At 43.3% G+C, this 19,811-nt stretch overlaps 1 protein-coding gene across 4 annotated transcripts in view; it reads left to right on the forward strand.

The window, feature by feature from the left end:
- Positions 1 to 19,811, forward strand: part of atg10 (ATG10 autophagy related 10 homolog (S. cerevisiae)) — a 124,951-nt gene that overhangs the window by 102,317 nt on the left and 2,823 nt on the right. For all 4 annotated transcript variants that reach the window (XM_007899760.2, XM_042334550.1, XM_007899758.2 and 1 more), the window contains exon 7: positions 6,249 to 6,346. In XM_007899760.2, the coding sequence (XP_007897951.1) occupies positions 6,249 to 6,346 (98 nt within the window). The remainder of the gene's footprint in view (positions 1 to 6,248; positions 6,347 to 19,811) is intronic.

Consider the following 19,811-nt stretch of genomic DNA (forward strand, 5'->3'; position numbering starts at 1 on the left):
GGCTCCAGTCTGTTCCACATCCCCCGCCCCAACCACCCTACCATCGGTGGCCGGGCCTTCAGCCTCTCAGCCCCGAGGCTCTGGAACTCTATCCCCCAGTGCCTTGGCCTTGCTTCCTCCCTTTCCTCCTTCAAGGCCGGTCTCAAGACCTTTCTCTTTGACCGTGCCTTCAGCTCCCCTCTCGACTCTCTATCCCCTCCTCGCTCCCTCCCTCCCTCACCCTGACCATTTCCCCCCTGCTCGGGTCCTGACCCAACTGTACAGCGCCTTGGGACGTCCTCCTGACGTGAAAGGCACTCTATAAATGGAATCTTGTTGTTGTTGTTGTTTTCTTCCCCTCTCCCTCATGTGAAAATATAGCTTCTTCTGAATCAGAATGTTATGGGTTCAAGCCCCATGACGGGAATTTGATCTAACAATCTAGGCTGACACTCCCAAGTATAGTGTTGAGTGTGTGCTGCATTGTTGGAGGTGCCATCCTTCGGGTGAGACTTTAAACTGAGGTACTGTCTGCCTGTTTAGGTGGACATTCAACAACAACAACTTACATTTATATAGCCCTGTTCACATGGGGTAATGTGCCGGTGCGCTTGTAAAGATTAAAGATTCCATGACACTATTTGAACAGTTTCTCCTGGTATTCTGGTCAATGATACCCTAGATAAAATTGGCCAATCACTTCATGGCTGTTTGTGAGACATTGCCGTGGGCAAATTTTCTGCCACAAAATACACAGAAACTACACTTTACTGTAGATCCTGTGAAGCGCTTTGAGACATCCTCCCAATGTGAAAGGCACTATAACAAATGTAAAGATTAAGATTACGCTCCAGAGAACCCCATCACTATCACATCAACCCTCAAGACCTGGGCTCTGAGGCACCTCTCAGGTTGTCGCCGAATTTTCGTGCGTTGGCGTGACATACCCAGATTCTCTGGAGGAGGCTCACCTTACGTCCTGAGATGCTTTGTCTTAGGCCAGAGGGCCATTTACACTGCTGTTGTCTCAACGATCGATGTTTCAATCCTCTGTTGAATTTTCCTTTGTTCAGATTAATCTGCCTTCCAATAGCCCAAATGATTTACTGTATTTTTAAGAGAAGTTTTCAGATTTACAGGGAAATGCTATGCAATATGTAAAACTTGCTATATTCATCGTGAGACAGTTCTGGCATGCAAAAATAATACAAGATGATCTAAGAGTGCCCCGTGGCATGACTTTAAGCTTGTTGACTTTAGTGCTGATCTGAAATACAATGTAATGCTTTCTCTCCTATCTAATCACGTTATAGTTCAGACTTGTTGCAGTTCTCAAGAGCTGGAAAATGTAGACAAGCTGGCCATTGGGAGTGCAATATATCAATATAATTTTGATTTCTTGCCAAGGATTTTGGTGTTATTTTTGAGCATTTTTAAATTAGGAACAATAATATGGGATGTACTTTTACTATGTTTCAACATGTGGATTAAAAAAATTAAGACATGAAAACTGAACTACACCTTGATCAGTTTCACATTATTTGTTAGAAATTAATGAACTGAAAGGATATTGTAACGACCTTTCAACATGTAAAAAGACAGATTGATGATCAGCCTTGTCTGGTGCTATGATTTCTATAATTGTATGATCTGTGGCTTAATCCTTCAAATAATTTCTCTATTTACAAAATGCTTACATTTCTGTTGGGTAATGTTATCCACGTACACTGCACTTGGAACAAAATATCCCCAATACAGTCCTGTGCTGATTCAGCTGTACTTCACCAGCTGTAGAGGTGCTGTATATAAGGTTGGGACGCCCTTGATGTAAGGAGGACAAATATCAGATAAGGTTCCTTTCTTGATTGCTGGTCAGTCACCCTTGCTGCGGTGTATAGGTCAATGTTGGATGAACAAAGCATTGGTTTGATTGTGAGCTCCTATCCCTCCCACCCCAATTCATTGGTATATCACCTGACAACACTTATATACAGTGGTCACTTTGGGTGAAGAACTGTAGACAATCTGGCAGCCAGGAAACTACACAACAGCACCATTCAGGAAAGAATAACAATAATCTAAGAGAACATAAGGATAAAGGGAAGAGAAATTCTGTAAATTTAACCAGGTCTTTTATCAGTTTATGCTGCCCATCATTTCAGATATTACTGCTTTCTATAAAATACTATAAAATACAATTTACATTTATACTGCGACTTCCACATTGAGAGGAAGTCTCAAAGCATTTCATAGCGCTGGATGGGCAACTGAGCTGGGGGTGACAGCCGAGCGTGGGTAGGAGGGAAAGATGACCGAAAGAGCGGTCAAAGAGGTACATTTTGGGACAGGCATTGAAAGAGGGGAGGAGGCGGGCAGAATGGCTAAAAGCCACCCGATAATGGTGGGGTGGTTAGGGACATGAAACAGACCACTGATATTAATGTCCCTTTAATATCAGCGGCCTGCTATTAAGTCCCTTTAATGTCAGTCCCCTTAATGTCAGTGGACAGGTATTTACACAAAGAATTTATTCTAATTCATTGTCATCAGAGAACCCACAAAAAACTACACACAGTCAGATTACTTTGCAGTCTATCCTGTGAAAAGCTTTGAGACATTTCAACAATGTGCTAAGGAGCTATATAAAATGCAAGGATTATTATTATAACCTTTGTTAAAATTATCAATATATAAAGACTCTTTTGTTTCCCCATACACCTAGTTTCCAATAGGTCATTCCTCTTTATAGCTGCTCTACCCATGCAGGAAGCAGAGGAAATGTACTGCTGTGCTTTTACATTGTGGATTGTTGCATTAAAAGACAATCTGTCTCAGCTACATGACACATTGGTCCATGGTGGCTAAAAAACTGTTTGTCTTCTCTTTTGTAGCTCAATTGCTGTAGAAATGTTCCATTTTCTCATCGCCTACATCTTTTTTCAGTCAGAATTGTCATTCAGTTTGAGTGAAAAAACGATTTTGAAAAGAAACAATGCCTCATAGTCTTGTTGGTGAAGGCCATACAGAGCAGAAGGTGGCAGGTTTCAATCATTGTCTCCACCAAGTGAGTTGATCTAAGGTGAGCAGCAATTAGGGCGATACAATTGGTCTCAGTACTGCTGGATTAGGGAGGAGGAATCTTGGATCCCTGGAAAATAATTGTGTGTGAGTGTATTGGGAGGGGGGATGGGGAAGAACATCAGGTGATGATATGGTTGTGATGCCACCACAGTTGGGCACTTCACAACTAAATCCTAGCAAGAGTCCAAACCATCCCTAGAGGTAGAGATGAAAAGAATGGCAAAAACAAAATGATGAATTATGGTCGACACTGGTCTCAACGCAACTGGTAAAAAGTCAGATCCCTGTTCTGTGAATTGGGTTTGATGAAGGTAATCCTCTTAACCAATGAATTACGTATCAACTAGCTGTGCAAGTGAAAATCAAAAGCAATATTTGCTATTACGAAGAAACTCTAAAGATCTGTAGTTTTCGACAGCTTAACTTAGTTATGGAAGAAAATCATAGGAACATTGTCCCTTTAAGACATTTTTATATAATGACATCCATCATGGGACTGTTGCTTCCTGTATTACATATAAATCCTGGCCCTAGCCTATTCCCTGAATTCTTTCTTTTCCATCACTGTCAAGACTTTTGGACTTCTGCCCAGCTAAATGGAAAAACACATCTGTATTTCTTTGCTACAATTTCATGGAAAAGTCTTGGCCTCATTTTCCCTGTTTTACAGTGACTGAAGGTTTTGGTCTTCAAACATAAAAACATACACATTTTCAGTACAGAATGCTGCCATTGAGCACATGTGTCCGAGACATTGACACCACTTTTAAGATCACTTTTTTGTATTAATGTTGCTTTCCAGCTCTTTCCTACTATCCATTAATGTTCTTTACTTCTTGGGTGCTTTTAGGGTTGCCTTTTGAATGGCTTGCACATTGCAAGATTTCCTTGAAGCTGTATTCTATTTATTCCAAAATCTGCTTTATGTCATAAAGCCAATTTTGGTCTTTACACTTTTAGTTTTAATGAAGAAATTGGAGGTTTGGAGATTTAATGCAGAATAAAATGTTGATTTAATAATGCAACACAAGGTATCATCTTTATTTGATCAATAATTGTGTTTGTGAAGAATGCAGTAACCTTTAAAATGCTACAGTCTGCTGTCCAATCTAATGCAGTGTTTTTCAACAGTGCTCAGGTAATTAATTCCCCATATGACACAGTGTAGGTGTGTTCATTTCCCAAACATGTATTTCATTCTTCATATTAGGATCTAATACCAACCCACCCGTTCCCTTCGCTCGGGAGGCATCTGCCTGCCTCCTGTCTATCCGCCCCACAATCTGCCCCGATTTTCTGGAACTTCATTTCAGACTCCCTCTGACTTGTCCTCTACCTCATCTCTTTCAAGGTTGGTCTCAAGACTTTTCTCTTTGATCATAGCTTTCCCCACCCCATCCCCTCGGTTCCCACCCTCAGCTTGGTAGGACTGTCAAGTGCCCTGGAATATTCTTTTGACGTTTGTTATAAAGTACAGCTGTCCTGACCCTTTGCAGCTACACTTGTAACTAAAGGATCCAATATGGAATGTAGATTTGTGTAGTTATGGCCGAGGTTCAGGAAAACTTTGTTTTTGAGCTCTGCTATATCTTGTACAATAGTCCCACAACCTTTGGTCTCAATTTAGTCATCTGTTGGATCCATTTGAATTATATACATAAGAGGAGGGAGAGGGGAAGGGGCTAAACTCCAGAGGGGGAGGGGTAAACCCTAGCCTCGGGTGAGGCCCCAACTCGAGCCAGAGGCTTCACCATCCCCGGCTAGTCACTGCTAAGCCGTGGCATGGAGGAAGCCGGAAACCCTGCAGCCTTACTGAGACAACTGTCACCCACCACCGGCCCAACTCCAACATGGCACTGCCCAGCCCGAGGCCTCCCAAGAGCAGCAGGAAAAGTAGCCGAACGGCAATGCCGCTCAAGGCAAATTCCACCTCACCACCGCCATCTTGTTCCCGCCACTTGGCTTTGTCTGAGTCCATGCATGTGTACATATGTACATGTTCTGTGAACCACAATGCCACAACACCACTGGGAGTTGATGCAGCCACCAGATGTAACTGCAGCGCTATGTTACACCTTAAGCAAAACTGTCATACGTGTATGATGAGCTTGTTTAGGTCATAGCTCATCAACAGTAGGAGATCCTCCCCAAAAAATATGCCCATGACACTCTCAATTGCAAGACCTTTCCGATGAGGTATAAATCACGTCTCTACGTCAATCGGTTATTGAGTTCTTAGCGGATACACAGACATTACGTCTTTATTAGTATAAATTTGGATTGTGTATGATTATTTTCACTTCTATTCCCCATAACTTTTGTACTTCTCAGGTAGCATCAATGATACTTTCTGTTGGCTGCTTTGCTGTGGATTATCAAATTATCCTTCCTCCCCCACATCCGGTCCCTCACCAGCACTGCTCCGACGTATCTGCTGAAACCCTGGTCCCTTTGTCACCTCTCAGCTGGACTACTCAAACACCCTCCTCGCCAGCCTCCCCTCCACTACCATCCATAAAATCCACATTATAAAAACACTGACGCCCAATTAGCCCAGTCCTTGCCAGACTGCACTGGCTGCCTGTCCCAGAGAGGATCGACTTCAAGATCCTCATCCTTGTCTTCAAATCCCTCCACTCCTCTGCACCCCCCTACCTCTCTGACCTCCTCTCTCCTCACAACAGTGCCTGTTGCCTTTGTTCCACGGGGACAGGCCTCCTCCTCATCCCCCGAGTCCTCCGCTCCACCCTCGGCGCCACTACTCCCCGAGGCTCTGGAACTCCCTTCCCCACTCCCTTCGCCTTGCCCCCTCTCTTCCTATTTTCAGGTCTCGGCTGAAGACCTTTTTTTTCGCCCGAGCCTTTGGTCACCTTCCTCCCCCTCTGCCTCCCCCTGGCTTGGTCCCAGAATCCGTTACTGTGAAACGCTCTGAGACGCCATCTGGCGTGGAGGGCGCTATATAAATCCAAGTTGTTGTTGTTGTGGATCTGGATGGAAAACATGATCTTTGTCCTGTTTCTTGCTGTACTTAAAAAAACTTCTCCTGTGTTATTGTAAACTCCTACACTTAAAAAAAAACTTCTTAGATACATTTACCAAGCCTGTATTGTTAGAAATGAAATCCAAGAAACTCAGCAAATGAAATATGGTTGCTATGTCTGAAATGTATTTTATGTGTGTGATTTTAGGAGCACCATTTACTTGGCCAACCATTTTTCATCCTCCATCCCTGTCGAACATCTGAACTAATGACACCAATAATGGCTGGTGCCAGGCAGGAGAAGAGGTAAGGAATCTTAACAGAGCCTTATGAGCTGTTACATCTTTAAATTGGTGCCAATTGAGTGCAGGTAAATTAAAATACATTGAATTTCTATTAAAACATTCAGAATGGGTGTAAGCCTTTTATTTTAAGCAATTAGATCTGTAGTGCAGACAAAAGGTAATGGATTTTCAGTTCTTGTAACTTGATAAAGAGAGGTAAAATAATAAGGATAAAAGAGGACAATTAAACCATTGAATACAATTATTTCTATCATTTTGTAGAACCTGAGCCTATCATTCATCATTGAGTATTTAGAGAAATGGTGAATGGAAAATAAATGATGCTAATAGTTGCAAAGAATAAAGCCCAACAAACATTTTGTTAATTATATTATTTAGTCAAAATGAAAAGTTTTTTTTTAAAACATGACACACTGGGTTAAATAGATTATTTAGAATGATTGAATTACCTGTAATCTCCCCAATCGGAGTGTGTACCATCTTGCATTCATTGACTCTCAATGTTTCTTCAAAAAAAATGACATGATTTTAATGTTGTCTTTCCTTTCAAGAATTGCTCAAGCAGTATTCCTTCTGGAAGAATACCTTTTATCGTCATTAGCTTTAACAGAGTAACAGGCTAAAACATCCTGAAGTAATTATGCAACACAAGACACAAAATGCTTTGAAAGCTCAAAGATTGGGCGTACAACAACAACAACAACAAGATTCCTTTTATAAAGCGCCTTTCACGTCAGGACGTCCCAAGGCGCTGCACAGTTGGGTCATGACCCGAGCAGGGGGGAAATGGTCAGGGTGAGGGGAGGGAAGGGAGGGAGCGAGGAGGGGGGAAATGGTCAGGGTGAGGGGAGGGAAGGGAGGGAGCGAGGAGGGGGGAAATGGTCAGGGTGAGGGGAGGGAAGGGAGGGAGGGAGCGAGGATGGGGAAGAGAGTCGAGAGGGGAGCTGAAGGCTCGGTCAAAGAGAAAGGTTTTGAGACCGGCCTTGAAGGAGGAGAGGGATGAAGCAAGGCGAAGGCACTGGGGGATAGAGTTCCAGAGCCTCGGGGCTGAGAGGCTGAAGGCCCGGCCACCGATGGTAGGGCAATTGGGGCGGGGGATGTGGAGCAGACCGGAGCCGGAGGAACGGAGGGTACGGGCAGGTAGGTAGGGGGATAGTAGGTTGGAGAGGTAGGAGAGAGCAAGGCCGTGAATGGCCTTGTAGGTGAGGATGAGGATCTTGAAATCAATCCTCTGGGGGATGGGGAGCCAGTGGAGGCGAGCGAGGGTGGGAGTGATGTGGTCCCGAAGCCTGGTGCGGGACAGTACACGAGCTGCAGAGTTCTGAATGACCTGCAGCTTGTGGAGGGAGGTGGCGGGAAGGCCGGCGAGGAGAGAGTTCCCATAGTCCAGCCTTGAGGTGACAAAGGCGTGAACCAGGGTTTCAGCAGCGTGAGGGGTGAGGTAGTGCCGTAGTCTGGCGATGTTCCGGAGGTGATGGAAGGCGGTGCCAGTTGTGGTGCGGATGTGAGGGAGAAAGGACAGCTCAAAACGCCGAGGTTCCTGACTGGCTTTGAGAGGTGGAGAGTGCAGCCTTGGATGCTGATGGTGTCGGCGCCTGAGGTGCGGAGGCGCTGACGTGAGCCAATCAGGAGGGCCTCGGTTTTTCGCACGTTGAGCTGAAGAAAGTTGTCTCTCGTCCAGGACTCGATGTCGGACAGGCAGCTGTCAGGACATCGGTGGTCGTGGAGTTGAGAGTAGAGGAGGAAAGGTAGAGTTGGGTGTCATCCGCATACATGTGGAAGTTAACCCCATGTCTGCGGATGATGTCACCAAGGGGGAGCATGTAGAGGGTGAAGAGGAGGGGACCGAGGACAGAGCCCTGAGGGACACCACATGAGACAGTGCGGGGGGTGGAGGAGAAGCCATTCGTTGAGACAAAGTGAAGACGGTGAGAAAGGTACGACCTAAACCACTCAAGGACAGTGCCTTGAAGGTTGAGGTGGGAGGACAAGCGGTGGAGTAGGATAGCGTGGTCGACCGTATCGAATGCTGCCGATAGGTCGAGGAGGACGAGGAGGCAGAGGGAGCCCTGGTCACAGATGGTCAGGATATCATTGGTGACCTTGACCAGGGCAGTTTCTGTGCTATGGGCAGCACGGAAACCTGACTGAAGGGGTTCGAAAAGTGAATGGGTGGAAAGGAAAGAGCGCAGTTGGGAGGCGACAACTCTTTCCAAGACCTTGGAGAGAAAGGGGAGGTTGGAGATGGGCCGGTAGCTTGATAGCTGCGACGCATCAAGGGAGGGTTTTTTCAGGGTGGGCGTGATGGTGGCAGTTTTTAAGGGAATGGGGACAGAGCCAGAGGAGAGGGACAGGTTGATGATGTCGGTGATATGTGGGGCAAGAAAGTGGAGCTGGGAGATAAGGAGTGGAGTGGGGATGGGGTCAAGGGAGCAGGTGGTTGGTTTTAGGGATAGGATGAGTTTGGTGACAGAGGGTGGGGAAACGGGTACAAAAGTGAGTAGGGGAGGATGGGTAGCAGTCGGAGTGTGGGAGTGAGGGGGTGGGGGGTTGGTGGATGTTGGAGGGGAAGTGACCGCGGAGCGAATTCCCTTGATCTTGGATTCTTGCGTAGTAAGTAATCTTCAACCAGCCTACAAAGGCCCCACCTGGTCTTAGCTTTATCAGATCACACTGATTTGTGGAAAATTTATCATTTCAGTCTTAATTTGGTTTCTGATTTTCTACAGTTCTTAAAAAAAGCTTCCAAATTAATTTAAGAATTTTACATAATTCTACAACATTTTGGGCAAGCACGCTAACCAATACACTGCAAGACTTAATGGTGCTAGCAAAAGTCTACAAATTTTAGCAAAATTATTGGACCTTCTCATTTGTTTGTCCTTCACTTGCTTTAGGATAGCCCATTATTTAACAACAACTTACATTTATATAGTGCCCTTCATAAAGCATAACAACTGAGAACAATTCACTGCAAACACCTCCCCTCTTGTTCCGATGCCGAGCAAGAGTGGGAGGTGTTTGTAGTCACAGTCAAAGAGGTAGGTTATTTGGCCGGATTTAAAGAGAGAGAGAGAGCAAGGTAGAGAGGTAGAGGGAAGGAGTTCCTGAGAGGGTGTAGCTGTTTAAGGTTTGGCCACTGATGGTGTGGTGGAAGAGGTGGGGACGAGCAGTAGACCCGAGTTTGCTGAGTGGTGGTGGTGAGCAAAAGAGTGAGGTAGGAAAAGATCACAGACATAGGGAGGTGCTAGGGCATGATGGAATATACAAGTGAGGATGAGGACTTTGAAATCCATCAATTGGGAGAAGGGGAGCCTGGTATAAGAAGGCTGGTTTGGGTGAGAATGCAGATGAGTAAGTGGGTAGTTGTTTTATATGTTGGAGTTTGTGAATGGTAGAACTCAGGATACCAGTGAGAGGTGCATTATAGAAGTTCAATTGTGAGATAACAAAGGAGTGAATGACAACAACAACAAAATTACATTTATAGAGCACCTTTCACGTTGGGAGGATGTCCCAAAGCACTGAACAGTCAGGTGTCAGGGCCCAAGCGTGGGGGAGGAGTGGTGTAGGGGTGAGGGAAGGCAGAGAGGTGGGAGGGCGAACAAAGGCACGGTCGAAGAAGAAGGGTCTTGAGACTGGCCTTGAAGGAGGCAAGGGAGGAAACGAGGTGAAGGAACCATGGGATGGAGTTCCAGAGTGTGGGGGAAGAGAGGCTGAAAGCCCGGCCACCGATGGTAGGGCGGGTTGGGCGGGAGACAGCAGGTCAGAGAGGTAGGAGGGGGCAAGGCCATGGATGGCCTTAAAGGTGCGGACGAGGATCTTGAATTTGATCCTCTAGGGGATGGGGAGACAGTGGAGTCGGGCGAGGGTGGGAGTGATGGCGTCACAGAGCCTGGTTTGTGAGAATACACGAGCTGCAGAGTTTTGGATGATCTGCAGCTAGTGAAAGGAAGAGTTGGAAATGAGGATTTCATCAGCATTTTGGTTGAGATAGAAATGGAGTTGCACAATGTGGTGAAGGAGAAGATAAGTGGGCTTGGTCAGGGACAAAATGTGAGAAACAACAACAACAACAAAATTACATTTATATGGCACCTTTCACGTCGGGAGGATGTCCCACGGCGCTCGCTGGGAGGGAAGGAAGGAAGGAGGGCTGGGGATTGAACCAAATACGTAGATTGCACAGTGGTTTGAATGAGAAGCCAGTGAGGGTGAGGTCAGAATTGGAAATTAGGAGATGTTTGGATAGGCTGAAACAAAAGGCTTTCATCGTGTTCATGTTACAGATGCAAAATATTGAGGATCTTGCAGTCTTTGATGACCAACAGACAGACTGACAGAACATCAGTAGGCCTAGAATCGAGGGTGGAAGTGGAACATTTATTTGGGGGATTGTTGGCCGGGACATGGGGAGAAACTCCATTCTCTTTGACCTGGGTTCTTTAACATCCAACTGAACAGGCAGATAGGGCCTCGATTTAATATTTCAACCGAAGGATGGCATCTCCAATAATGCAGAACATCCCAGCACTGCGTTGGAATGTCAGGTTAGGCTATACTAATTCAAAGCCCCGAAGTGTGCTTGAATCGACAACCTTCTAACTCAGAGACGAAAGATGGTTTATTTTACCACCACCACCATCACCAACGAAAAGATTACATTTGTATGGCGCCTTTCACGTCGGGAGGATGTACCAAGGCGCTGGACAGTGTACAGCATTTCAGACCCGAGCTGGGGTCAGGGGGGGAGAGGGGAGGGGTGGGGAAGGGGGGTGGCCAGTGGCATGGTCGAAGAGGAGGGTCTTGAGGCAGGATTTGAAGGAGGCTAAGGAGGGGGCGAGGCGGAGTGATTGGGGGATGGAGTTCCAGAGGTTGGGGGCAAAGTGGCTGAAGTCTCTCCTGTCAATGGTGGGGCGGGTGGGTTGGGGGATGTGGAGCAGGCCAGAGCCGGCTGAGCAGAGGGAACAGGCGGGTTGGTAGGGGGTTAGGAGGTCACAGAGATAGGGTGGGGCGAGGCAATTGAGGGCTTTGCAAGTGAGGACCAGGATTTTGAACTGGATCTTTTGAAGGAGAGGGAGCCAATGGAGTCGGGCGAAAATGACTTATGAGTCATCCACTTATTATCAATTTAGAAATCTTTTCAGCATTTTCAACCATCAGAAATCACACGGACAGTGGGAGGCAGTGAGCTACAGGCCTGAGAGGCTGTGAGCTGCAATTCCCGCAGAAGCTCTGCCCTTCTTCAATTTCACAACGTTCCAAACAAGGAGTAAAAACAAGTCCCTTGTCTTGTATCAATGTAAAAACAGGCTATATTACATTATTATATCCTTTGGTGCAGTCTATCAGCAACATTGATGTGTTGCTTTATTTGCCTCGCCCCTTTTTTTAATCTAGATCTTTACAACGTGTCTTGCTATAGGATTTTAGTGTGTCTATTTGCTGCTTTCCTTCTTCCAGTGAGAGAGTAGCATTTTAGAATTCCTAGCAATGGTGAAATCTCTCTACTAGAACTGCTGTACTTCTGTTCATTTTTCATTGTTGGAATAGTCTAACCCTCATGACAAGAGAAATGGGAAGATTGAGGTTGCTTCACCGAAGAACTGGAAACTGTCATTGCAGACTCTTCAAGTAAAACAAGCAGCATTTTTGTTGCTGCAGGCAGAACGTCAAAGCACTAGAAAGGTGCAGAGAATGTGCAGAATCTAACCGTAAGTTAGTTTTATCCCGTTGTTGTTCCCAGTGACTCACTTTCGCTTCTTCAAGGAACAATGCTCAGTCAATCTTTTCTAACTTGTAGCTTTAATGCCATCACCATCTTGGATTTTTGGAGACTTTTTGGCTTTGATGCATATTTATAAAAATAATAATAATAATCCTTGCATTTGATATAGCAGCTTAGGTATAGTTTCCAGGTGCAAAAAGTAATCAAAAAGGTGAATGGAATGTTGGTCTTTATCTCAAGAGACCTGGAATACAGAGGGGAAGAAATGATGCTTCAGCTGTATAGAGCGTTAGTCAGACCCCATCTGGAGTACTGCGTTCAGTTTTGGGCATCTGAGGAAAGTTATATTGGCCCTAGAGGGGGTGCAGCGCAGGTTCACCAGAATGTTACCAGGCCTAAAAGGATTCAGTTACGAGGAAAATACAAACTTGTATTGTATTCTCTTGAGTTTAGAAGGTTGACAGGTGATTTGATTAAGGTATTTAAGATGATAAAGGGATTCGATAGGGTGGATACAGAGAAGCTATTTCCTCTGGTGGGGGAATCCAAAACAAGGGGGCGTAGTCTTAAAATTAGAACCAGGCCAATTAAGAGTGAAATCAGGAAGCATTTTTTCACTCAAAGGATGGTAGAAATCTGAAATTCTCTCCCCCCAAATCCATCCACACCTTCAAAGAGTGAGGTTGATAGATTTTTGGTAGGTGAGGATATTAAGGGATATGGGGAGAAAGCGAGAAATTGGAATTGAAAAGATTAGTTGAGGTACAGATCAGCCATGATCTAACTAAATGGTGGAACAGGCTCCAAGGGTTGAATGGCCCAATCCTGTTCCTATGTTATCAGATCATTGAGATGGCTCAAATCACTTCACAGAATATACTGTAAAGTGAATTGATGGTATATTTTCTGGGCAATTCAAAGCAATTGAAAGTTGCAGAGAACATGCAAAATTTCCATACTAGACATTTTTTGTTCTTGAAACAGTATTGTGCCATATAAAATAAGTCCCAAAGACCACACATGCATCAGGTGCAAATATGAAATCTTTCCAGCAAATGAATATCACCAAGACTATTTATTCTCTCACAGTGCAATATAATTTGCTCTGTTTTGGTTGGTAGAAATAACTTTGCACTTCATGTCTACAGTTATTGCTTTTCAGCTTTTGAAAGTCAATATCTAGAAAAGGTACAAAGCCTCAAGGTCAGAGAAGAATGTTTAACACATGAGGACATTGTAGAAATTATTTAGGAGATTTATAAATGTATTTGTCTTCCAAAATTCTGCTAAGTATCAATCTTCGCTAAATTGTTTTTGATCGCCCAAATATCCGATGCAAGCAAAAACACAGCCCCAGGCATAAGAGTGGGTGAACCAAACCCCTGAGAGGGTATAGCTCCTTTGCAAGACTTCAACATTCCCCAAGGGAGATCTTGCAAAATACCTGAATAGCATCCACTTTGGGTGTATCTTCAACTGTTATCACTGTCACAAATCCATGTGTTGAAGTTACTTTTGTCCATGAAATGACCTCTTTTCCTTTCCTCCTTTCGTTCATTTGAGTTGGAATTACCCAAATTAATTTTCTTGAGTTCAGGCCAGAGATGACAAATCGAATATCCCAATTAGCACTGACAGGCAAGGCTTCCTTTACCTCCTTGTTGTATATTCCTCCTGTGTTAAAACCCGAGTACATATAAAAGTAACAGAAGTATCATACTGCAGATTTCTTCTAGGAAATCCCAAAGTGAAGACACCTGTAATGCAGATCTAATGGAGAGGACTACCACATTCCGATTTATAAGTAATGACCACAGCCCATCTCTCAAGCATTTCAAGGAGTTTATTCTGAATATTTCCACCCAGTACCTGTAGAGTAAAACATTGATTATCTGCCAATGTCAGTTCTACACATGGGGTGTGTGTTGGGGTTTGGTGGGAGGAGGTGACAGTGGCTCTGCTCTATTACGTCAGGTAATTAATTTTACACTGTAACTGCATAATGATTATAGCCTATTAATGGCTTGGTGAGTCAAAGGTACTCACCTGCAAGTGGTTCAAAGCCTGGTAGTCATCAACAGGGCCAAACTCCTATGACTGATACCTTTCTTCAGGGAATGCTGGTAGATATATGCCAATCGCAAAACCTTTTCACTTACTCTTGCATTTGGAATACTCTCAGCTGTCTGTTCTGCTGGATTTAATTCTAGGAACATCGACAAAGCCTTTGTGGGGGGTGGTGGGGACCTACCCTTGAGTGTAAGATCTGCTGTATGAAAAGGATTGGCTTAAAAAATGCTTCACTGTTTTACAAAACACTAGCAAACAAACTGTTGTAGGAATAACCCCTAAGGGACAGTCAGTTCCCAAATGGTTAGTTACACAAAACTGAGATAGAGCACATTTCTCTTGGGAGTCAGTTATCCAGTGAGGTGCATTCTTGTGATGAAGCAGCTAATACACAGTTTAGATAAAGTATTAGGACAGAGCCATGCAGTGTACAAGCTGAGGAATTACCTTTGATCATGTATTTTGTGGCAGCTATTGTAGAAACTAGAGAACAGTGAGTGGGTCAGAGACTAGTAGTGACTGACCCAACAAAGGCTTTTCTAAATAAACAGTTCATTTGGTATAAAGCCTGGCTTCTCTAAGTGATTGAACATGCTAGAGAGGTGAAACACGGTGTCAGGAGTGTTGTGATGCCTCTGTGGAAAGATCCTGAAAAAATATCAAATGTTTATGATTATTTGACAGTTCTGTGTACCGTTTTTTACAAAGCAGAATAGAATTATCTATTTTGTTTAATTCTTTTACTTTCTACTTTTGAAGTCTGTGTATGTCATATATATATAAAAATTAATAATATTTGCTTATATGTTTGGAATTAAAAGCTTATTTGTTAATTGGAAAAAGCTGGCATGATTGCTAATATATTTCCATTCTTATTTTGTGAAGACTGACGCGCAATTTCCTGGTGTTTTATTGGTGGTCCGGGTTAGTCTGAGCTTGATCTTGTGCATCTATATAATCAGTGTACAAGGCAGAATAAACTCGGCGAGACCGAAGCCAGGTACAGCTGAAATTTGCAGTAACCGAGAAAGGTGTTAGTGTAGTCATTCAATAAGAGATAATAATAATCCTTGCATTTGGTATAGCGCCTTATCACGTCTTTGAGCGCTTCACGGAATATGCTGTAAAGTGAATTGACTATATTTTATGGGCAAAACACAGCAGCAAGACAGAGAATCGTAAATTCATAACATTTTAGCCTCATTCCTTAAATGAGGAATGGAATGTAATATGTAAGAATAACACAATATTGACCTCAATATTTCGATGACCATTCAATGGCTGCTGAGCTTCTTCTTGAAGTTTCTTCAGCTGCTTCTTTTCCCATATACCAGTACATCATCCGCAGATGTCTTTACTCCTGCCATTTCTTCTATTGCTTGATGCTGCCCAGGCTGAAATTGCTCTGGTGTTCTGCAGATACAAAAGACCATATACAACTTCTTCACAGTTAATTACAAATAGGGCCATTTTCTTTCTATTGTTCACATTTTTGCTCACAGGACTGCTGAGCTGGTTCTGATGGATATTTAGGCAATCTCACCAAATGCTTTCAAATCTGAGGTGTGATCTGAGTTCTCCATGGCTCTAATGAGTTCTCTATAGAATTCTGACGAAGGGTCGTAGACCTGAAATGTTGACTCATTTCCTTTCTCCATAGATGCTGTCTGACCTGCTGAGTGTTCCCAGCGACTTCAGTTTTTGTTTCAGATTTCCAGCATCTGCAGTATTTTGCGTTTTCTCTATAGAGTTCTGATGGCTGACCAAAACTTGCTTGCATTATGCTAAGCTTAAGTTTGCTTCAGTAAGGAGCCTCTCCCCACGTCTGTTTCGAATTTCACATGTTGTTGAATCTGATCCATGATTCACGAAATTCCCCAAAATTGCAAGTCGTTACTAAAATATTCAGCTCTCCAGTTGTTCATGGTTGTGGATATAAAAACTTAGTAATTACTAGTTGCAAATGTCTACATTACTTCTTCTGGTTGTGTTCTTCCATGCCTCTGACAAACAACAACAACAAAATTACATTTGTATAGGACCTTTCACATCGGGAGGATAACCCAAGGTGCTGGACAGAGTTTCGGACCCGAGCTGGGGATCGGGAATGAGGAGGATGGAGGGCGGGGGGGAAGCAGGGAGATCGGAAGCATGGTCAAAGAGGAAGGTCTTGAGATGGGTCTTGAAGGAGGCAAGAGAGGGGGCGAGGCTGAGGAACTGCAGGATGGAGTTCCAGAGGGTGGGGGCAGAGGGGCAGAAGGCCCGCCCGCCAATGGTCAAGCAGGCGAGGTGGGGGACATGACTCAGGCCGGAGCCCATTGAGCGGAGGCAGTGGGCAGGCTGGTAGGTGGTTAGGAGGTCGCAGAGGTAGGGGGAGCAAGATCATGGAGGGCTTTGAAGGTGAGGACCAGGATCTTGAATTGTGTCCTCTGTGATGGGAAGCCAGTGGAGGATGGGGTGATAGGCAAACTTCACAGTGCTTACATAACTCTCTGAACTGATGTCTAGTGTCTAGTAGGTACAAAAACATTTTAACTTTCAGCTTCTCATCTTTGTTGCTTATTGCAAGTTCCATACATAACCGTCTGGCATCACAATATTTCACAGTAAAATTAAAACCATTAAAAACCAAACATCCAGTTTGGGCAGGATGAGTACAACATTATCATGGCCTCGTAACCTGCTGAATTTTCTCTTTATCAGGAACAATCAACTCAGACTAACCACCGCCTCATATCTTATCCTCTGAAAGGGGATAAGTCCTAAATGTTTGCCTCAACTCCTACTTTTTTTTAATCACACACAACTTTTCACAGAGGAGGTAGCCAATTTTCAGACCTTTGGGGCTTTTCTAATCTATAATGCAGTTATTTTAAAAAACAGATAATGCATCTTTGAAGCACAGCCTTTGTACATTTCTCAAAAATGACGAAATGCCCTGGATCCTCTCCCAGCCTTTTTGAATGTATAGACGCTGAAGAGCCTGGTAAAGTTGTCTACTCCAAGAAAAGGACAATTTATTACTTGTTACCTCCACACCTGATTCTGAAAATGATTGCAGAGTGACAGTGGCTCCACTGATGATGGCTTGATCCTTAGACCTGCTATAAATAGATATCTGTCAACTTTCAGTTCATTTTGCAGCCCAGAGGTTGAAATTTCTCATGACCGTAGGTTTAAGACCATTGCCTTTAAATTTAAGATTCTGCAGAATTTTGGAAATTTCTAAAGTGCAGTCTTAATTTGGAAATTGATTTATTCCACATTTCATATCATTAATTCCTAGTAAAGAAAGTAACACATCTTGTTCACAAAGACAGTGAATCCTTAAAGACCGATAATTATAGAGAATCTTAAAAATAAAACAAACACAGCTAGTGTAACAAAAGTTACAGTTCTCTGCCTCACTAAAAAGTATTTGCATGAAGACTTTCTCTTTAAAACCAAATTGAAGCAGCTTCCCTCCCAAAACACACAGTCAATCCAATTCACAGTATATCCTGTGAAGTACTTTGGGATGTCTCGACAATGTAAAAAGTCTCTATCAAATGCAAGCAAATTATTGTATTATTATTTGTGTGGCTGTGGCAAATTGTAATTTACAAGGAAGGTTATATTTCTTTGAATTTATTTTGCCTCAACCCATTGTCTTTCCCCATTGTTGCCACATATGCAGATTATTTACTCTTTCACAAATATTTTAATTTCTATGAAAGTCTGTTTTTCTCTTTGCAGTCTGTTTCCACTGCAGTGTCTGCCAAACTCAGTTGGCAACACTCTCGCCTCTGTCTTAGAAGATTGTGGGTTCAAGCCTCGTGTCAACACTTTGAACACACATAGTCTAGCTAACACTTCAATGAAATGTTGGAGGTGCACTCCATTGCACGACAGGCCATACTTCAAATAAGATGTTAAACGGATGTCCCATCTGCCTGATTATGTACATTAAAGATCCCTTCGCACTACTCAACAAAATAGAAGGGAGTCTCTCCCAGAGTCCTGGCCAATCCCCCAAATAAAATTAGTCATTCACTTCGTAGCTCTTTGTACGTAAATTGTCTGTTGTGTTCGCCTATAAAACAATCACTATGCTTTACAATAAATCCTGTGAATGCCTTGAGACATTCTCCTGATGTGAAAGGTACTATATCAAATACAAGGATTATTATTTATTATTGAAAGCACTGAGGAACGACTGATCTGTATCACTGAATTCACAAAGAATGGCCAGTAGTAGTAGCCAGTATCTTGCAGATCTTTAGATGTGTAGTGAGTTACATTTTTAAAATACTCTGCTCCTGTGAGCCTTGCTCATTTCAAAACAGGCATTTTCTAATGTGTGTGGAGGGACGTTCAAACTGAAGGTCGCCCTTTTACTTTTCTGAATCTTTTAAAAATTGCAAATCGCTGCAGAGTCAAATCGGGGCACTATTCAAATGTCATTATGTGGCCAGATTGTGTGCAGTGAAGATCCTGAAATTGTGCACCTTAACTTGGAGAATTAGGAGCTCTTACAATAAAGTGGAAGTAAAATGAAAGTCAATTTAACCATCCTGTAGCAAAACAAGAAATTATGGCTAATTACTGTAATAAATGCATGTCAAGAGTGAAACCACTGTCGACAGATGTTTTGCCATTATATTTCTAGGCAGCACAGTTGTATGACAGGCATGCATTCTTTCTTGCCCATTAGCTGGAAAGGGAGGACAGCTTTGTTTCTGATGTAATGGATTGTGAATTAGCCATTGATTCCTGTGAGCCACTGTTGTCCTGGAGTTATACCATAATTGGCTGATTACCACCATAAAGAGATGAGATATCCTGTATTGGAAGCAGTAATATTGCACCATGCCATTTGTTATAAAACTGCTATTGATCATTATGGTATATTGAAACGTATATGGGGGGGACACATGACTGAGGCAGATCTGACATGACAGAAATTAACAAAGGGTAGAAGAATTCATACACCCAGAATTGATTCTTGCAATAGTGAGCTCTCTGGGACCTCAAGGTTTGTTTACAAAAATGAATTGATAAGTTCATTGATGGATTGATTTCACATCGAAGCAGGGTGAAGGTTTATATCAGTGATTCTACATACAGTCATTTATTTAGTCACGGTCAGAAAGGGATGGAAATCTGACAAGCAGGCACAAAGGGAGAGAGCAAATACCAGAGAAAGTCTATCTGTGCTCTTGTTGTCATTTCCCATCCGTCTATTCCTTCCCCCCCCACCACCGGGTGCCCAGTCAACTACGTAAAGCACTTTGAGATTTTGTCCCAACGTGAAAGACGTTAAATAAATGTAAATTGTTGTTGTTGTATCATGCTCCTTAGAGCACTGGGTACAGGATGGTATTGAGTGAACTCTGGAAACAGTTACTTGTCTGTCCTATTGGTTCAGTAGTGGATAAGAAGAACAATTTTAATGGATGGGAAAACTAAAGGGCAATTTTTTTTATCAACAATTTTTTAAAAAATGTTTTAAACAAATACTATTGAATTAGAAATTCTCTGTACTTCCATATATTTCCTGGCTTGAATCCTGGCTTGTAATATATAGCCTGCTTCAGATGTATACAAATGAATTAGCCTTTCAGTAGTGCCATTCAGCAAGCTGTAGGTTATGTGGTTAAAGAGCCTTTCAGAGAGAAATGGCTGAAAG

The sequence above is a fragment of the Callorhinchus milii genome, unplaced genomic scaffold, assembly GCF_018977255.1.
Source record: "Callorhinchus milii isolate IMCB2004 unplaced genomic scaffold, IMCB_Cmil_1.0 Scaffold1, whole genome shotgun sequence".
Lineage (NCBI taxonomy): Eukaryota > Metazoa > Chordata > Chondrichthyes > Chimaeriformes > Callorhinchidae > Callorhinchus > Callorhinchus milii.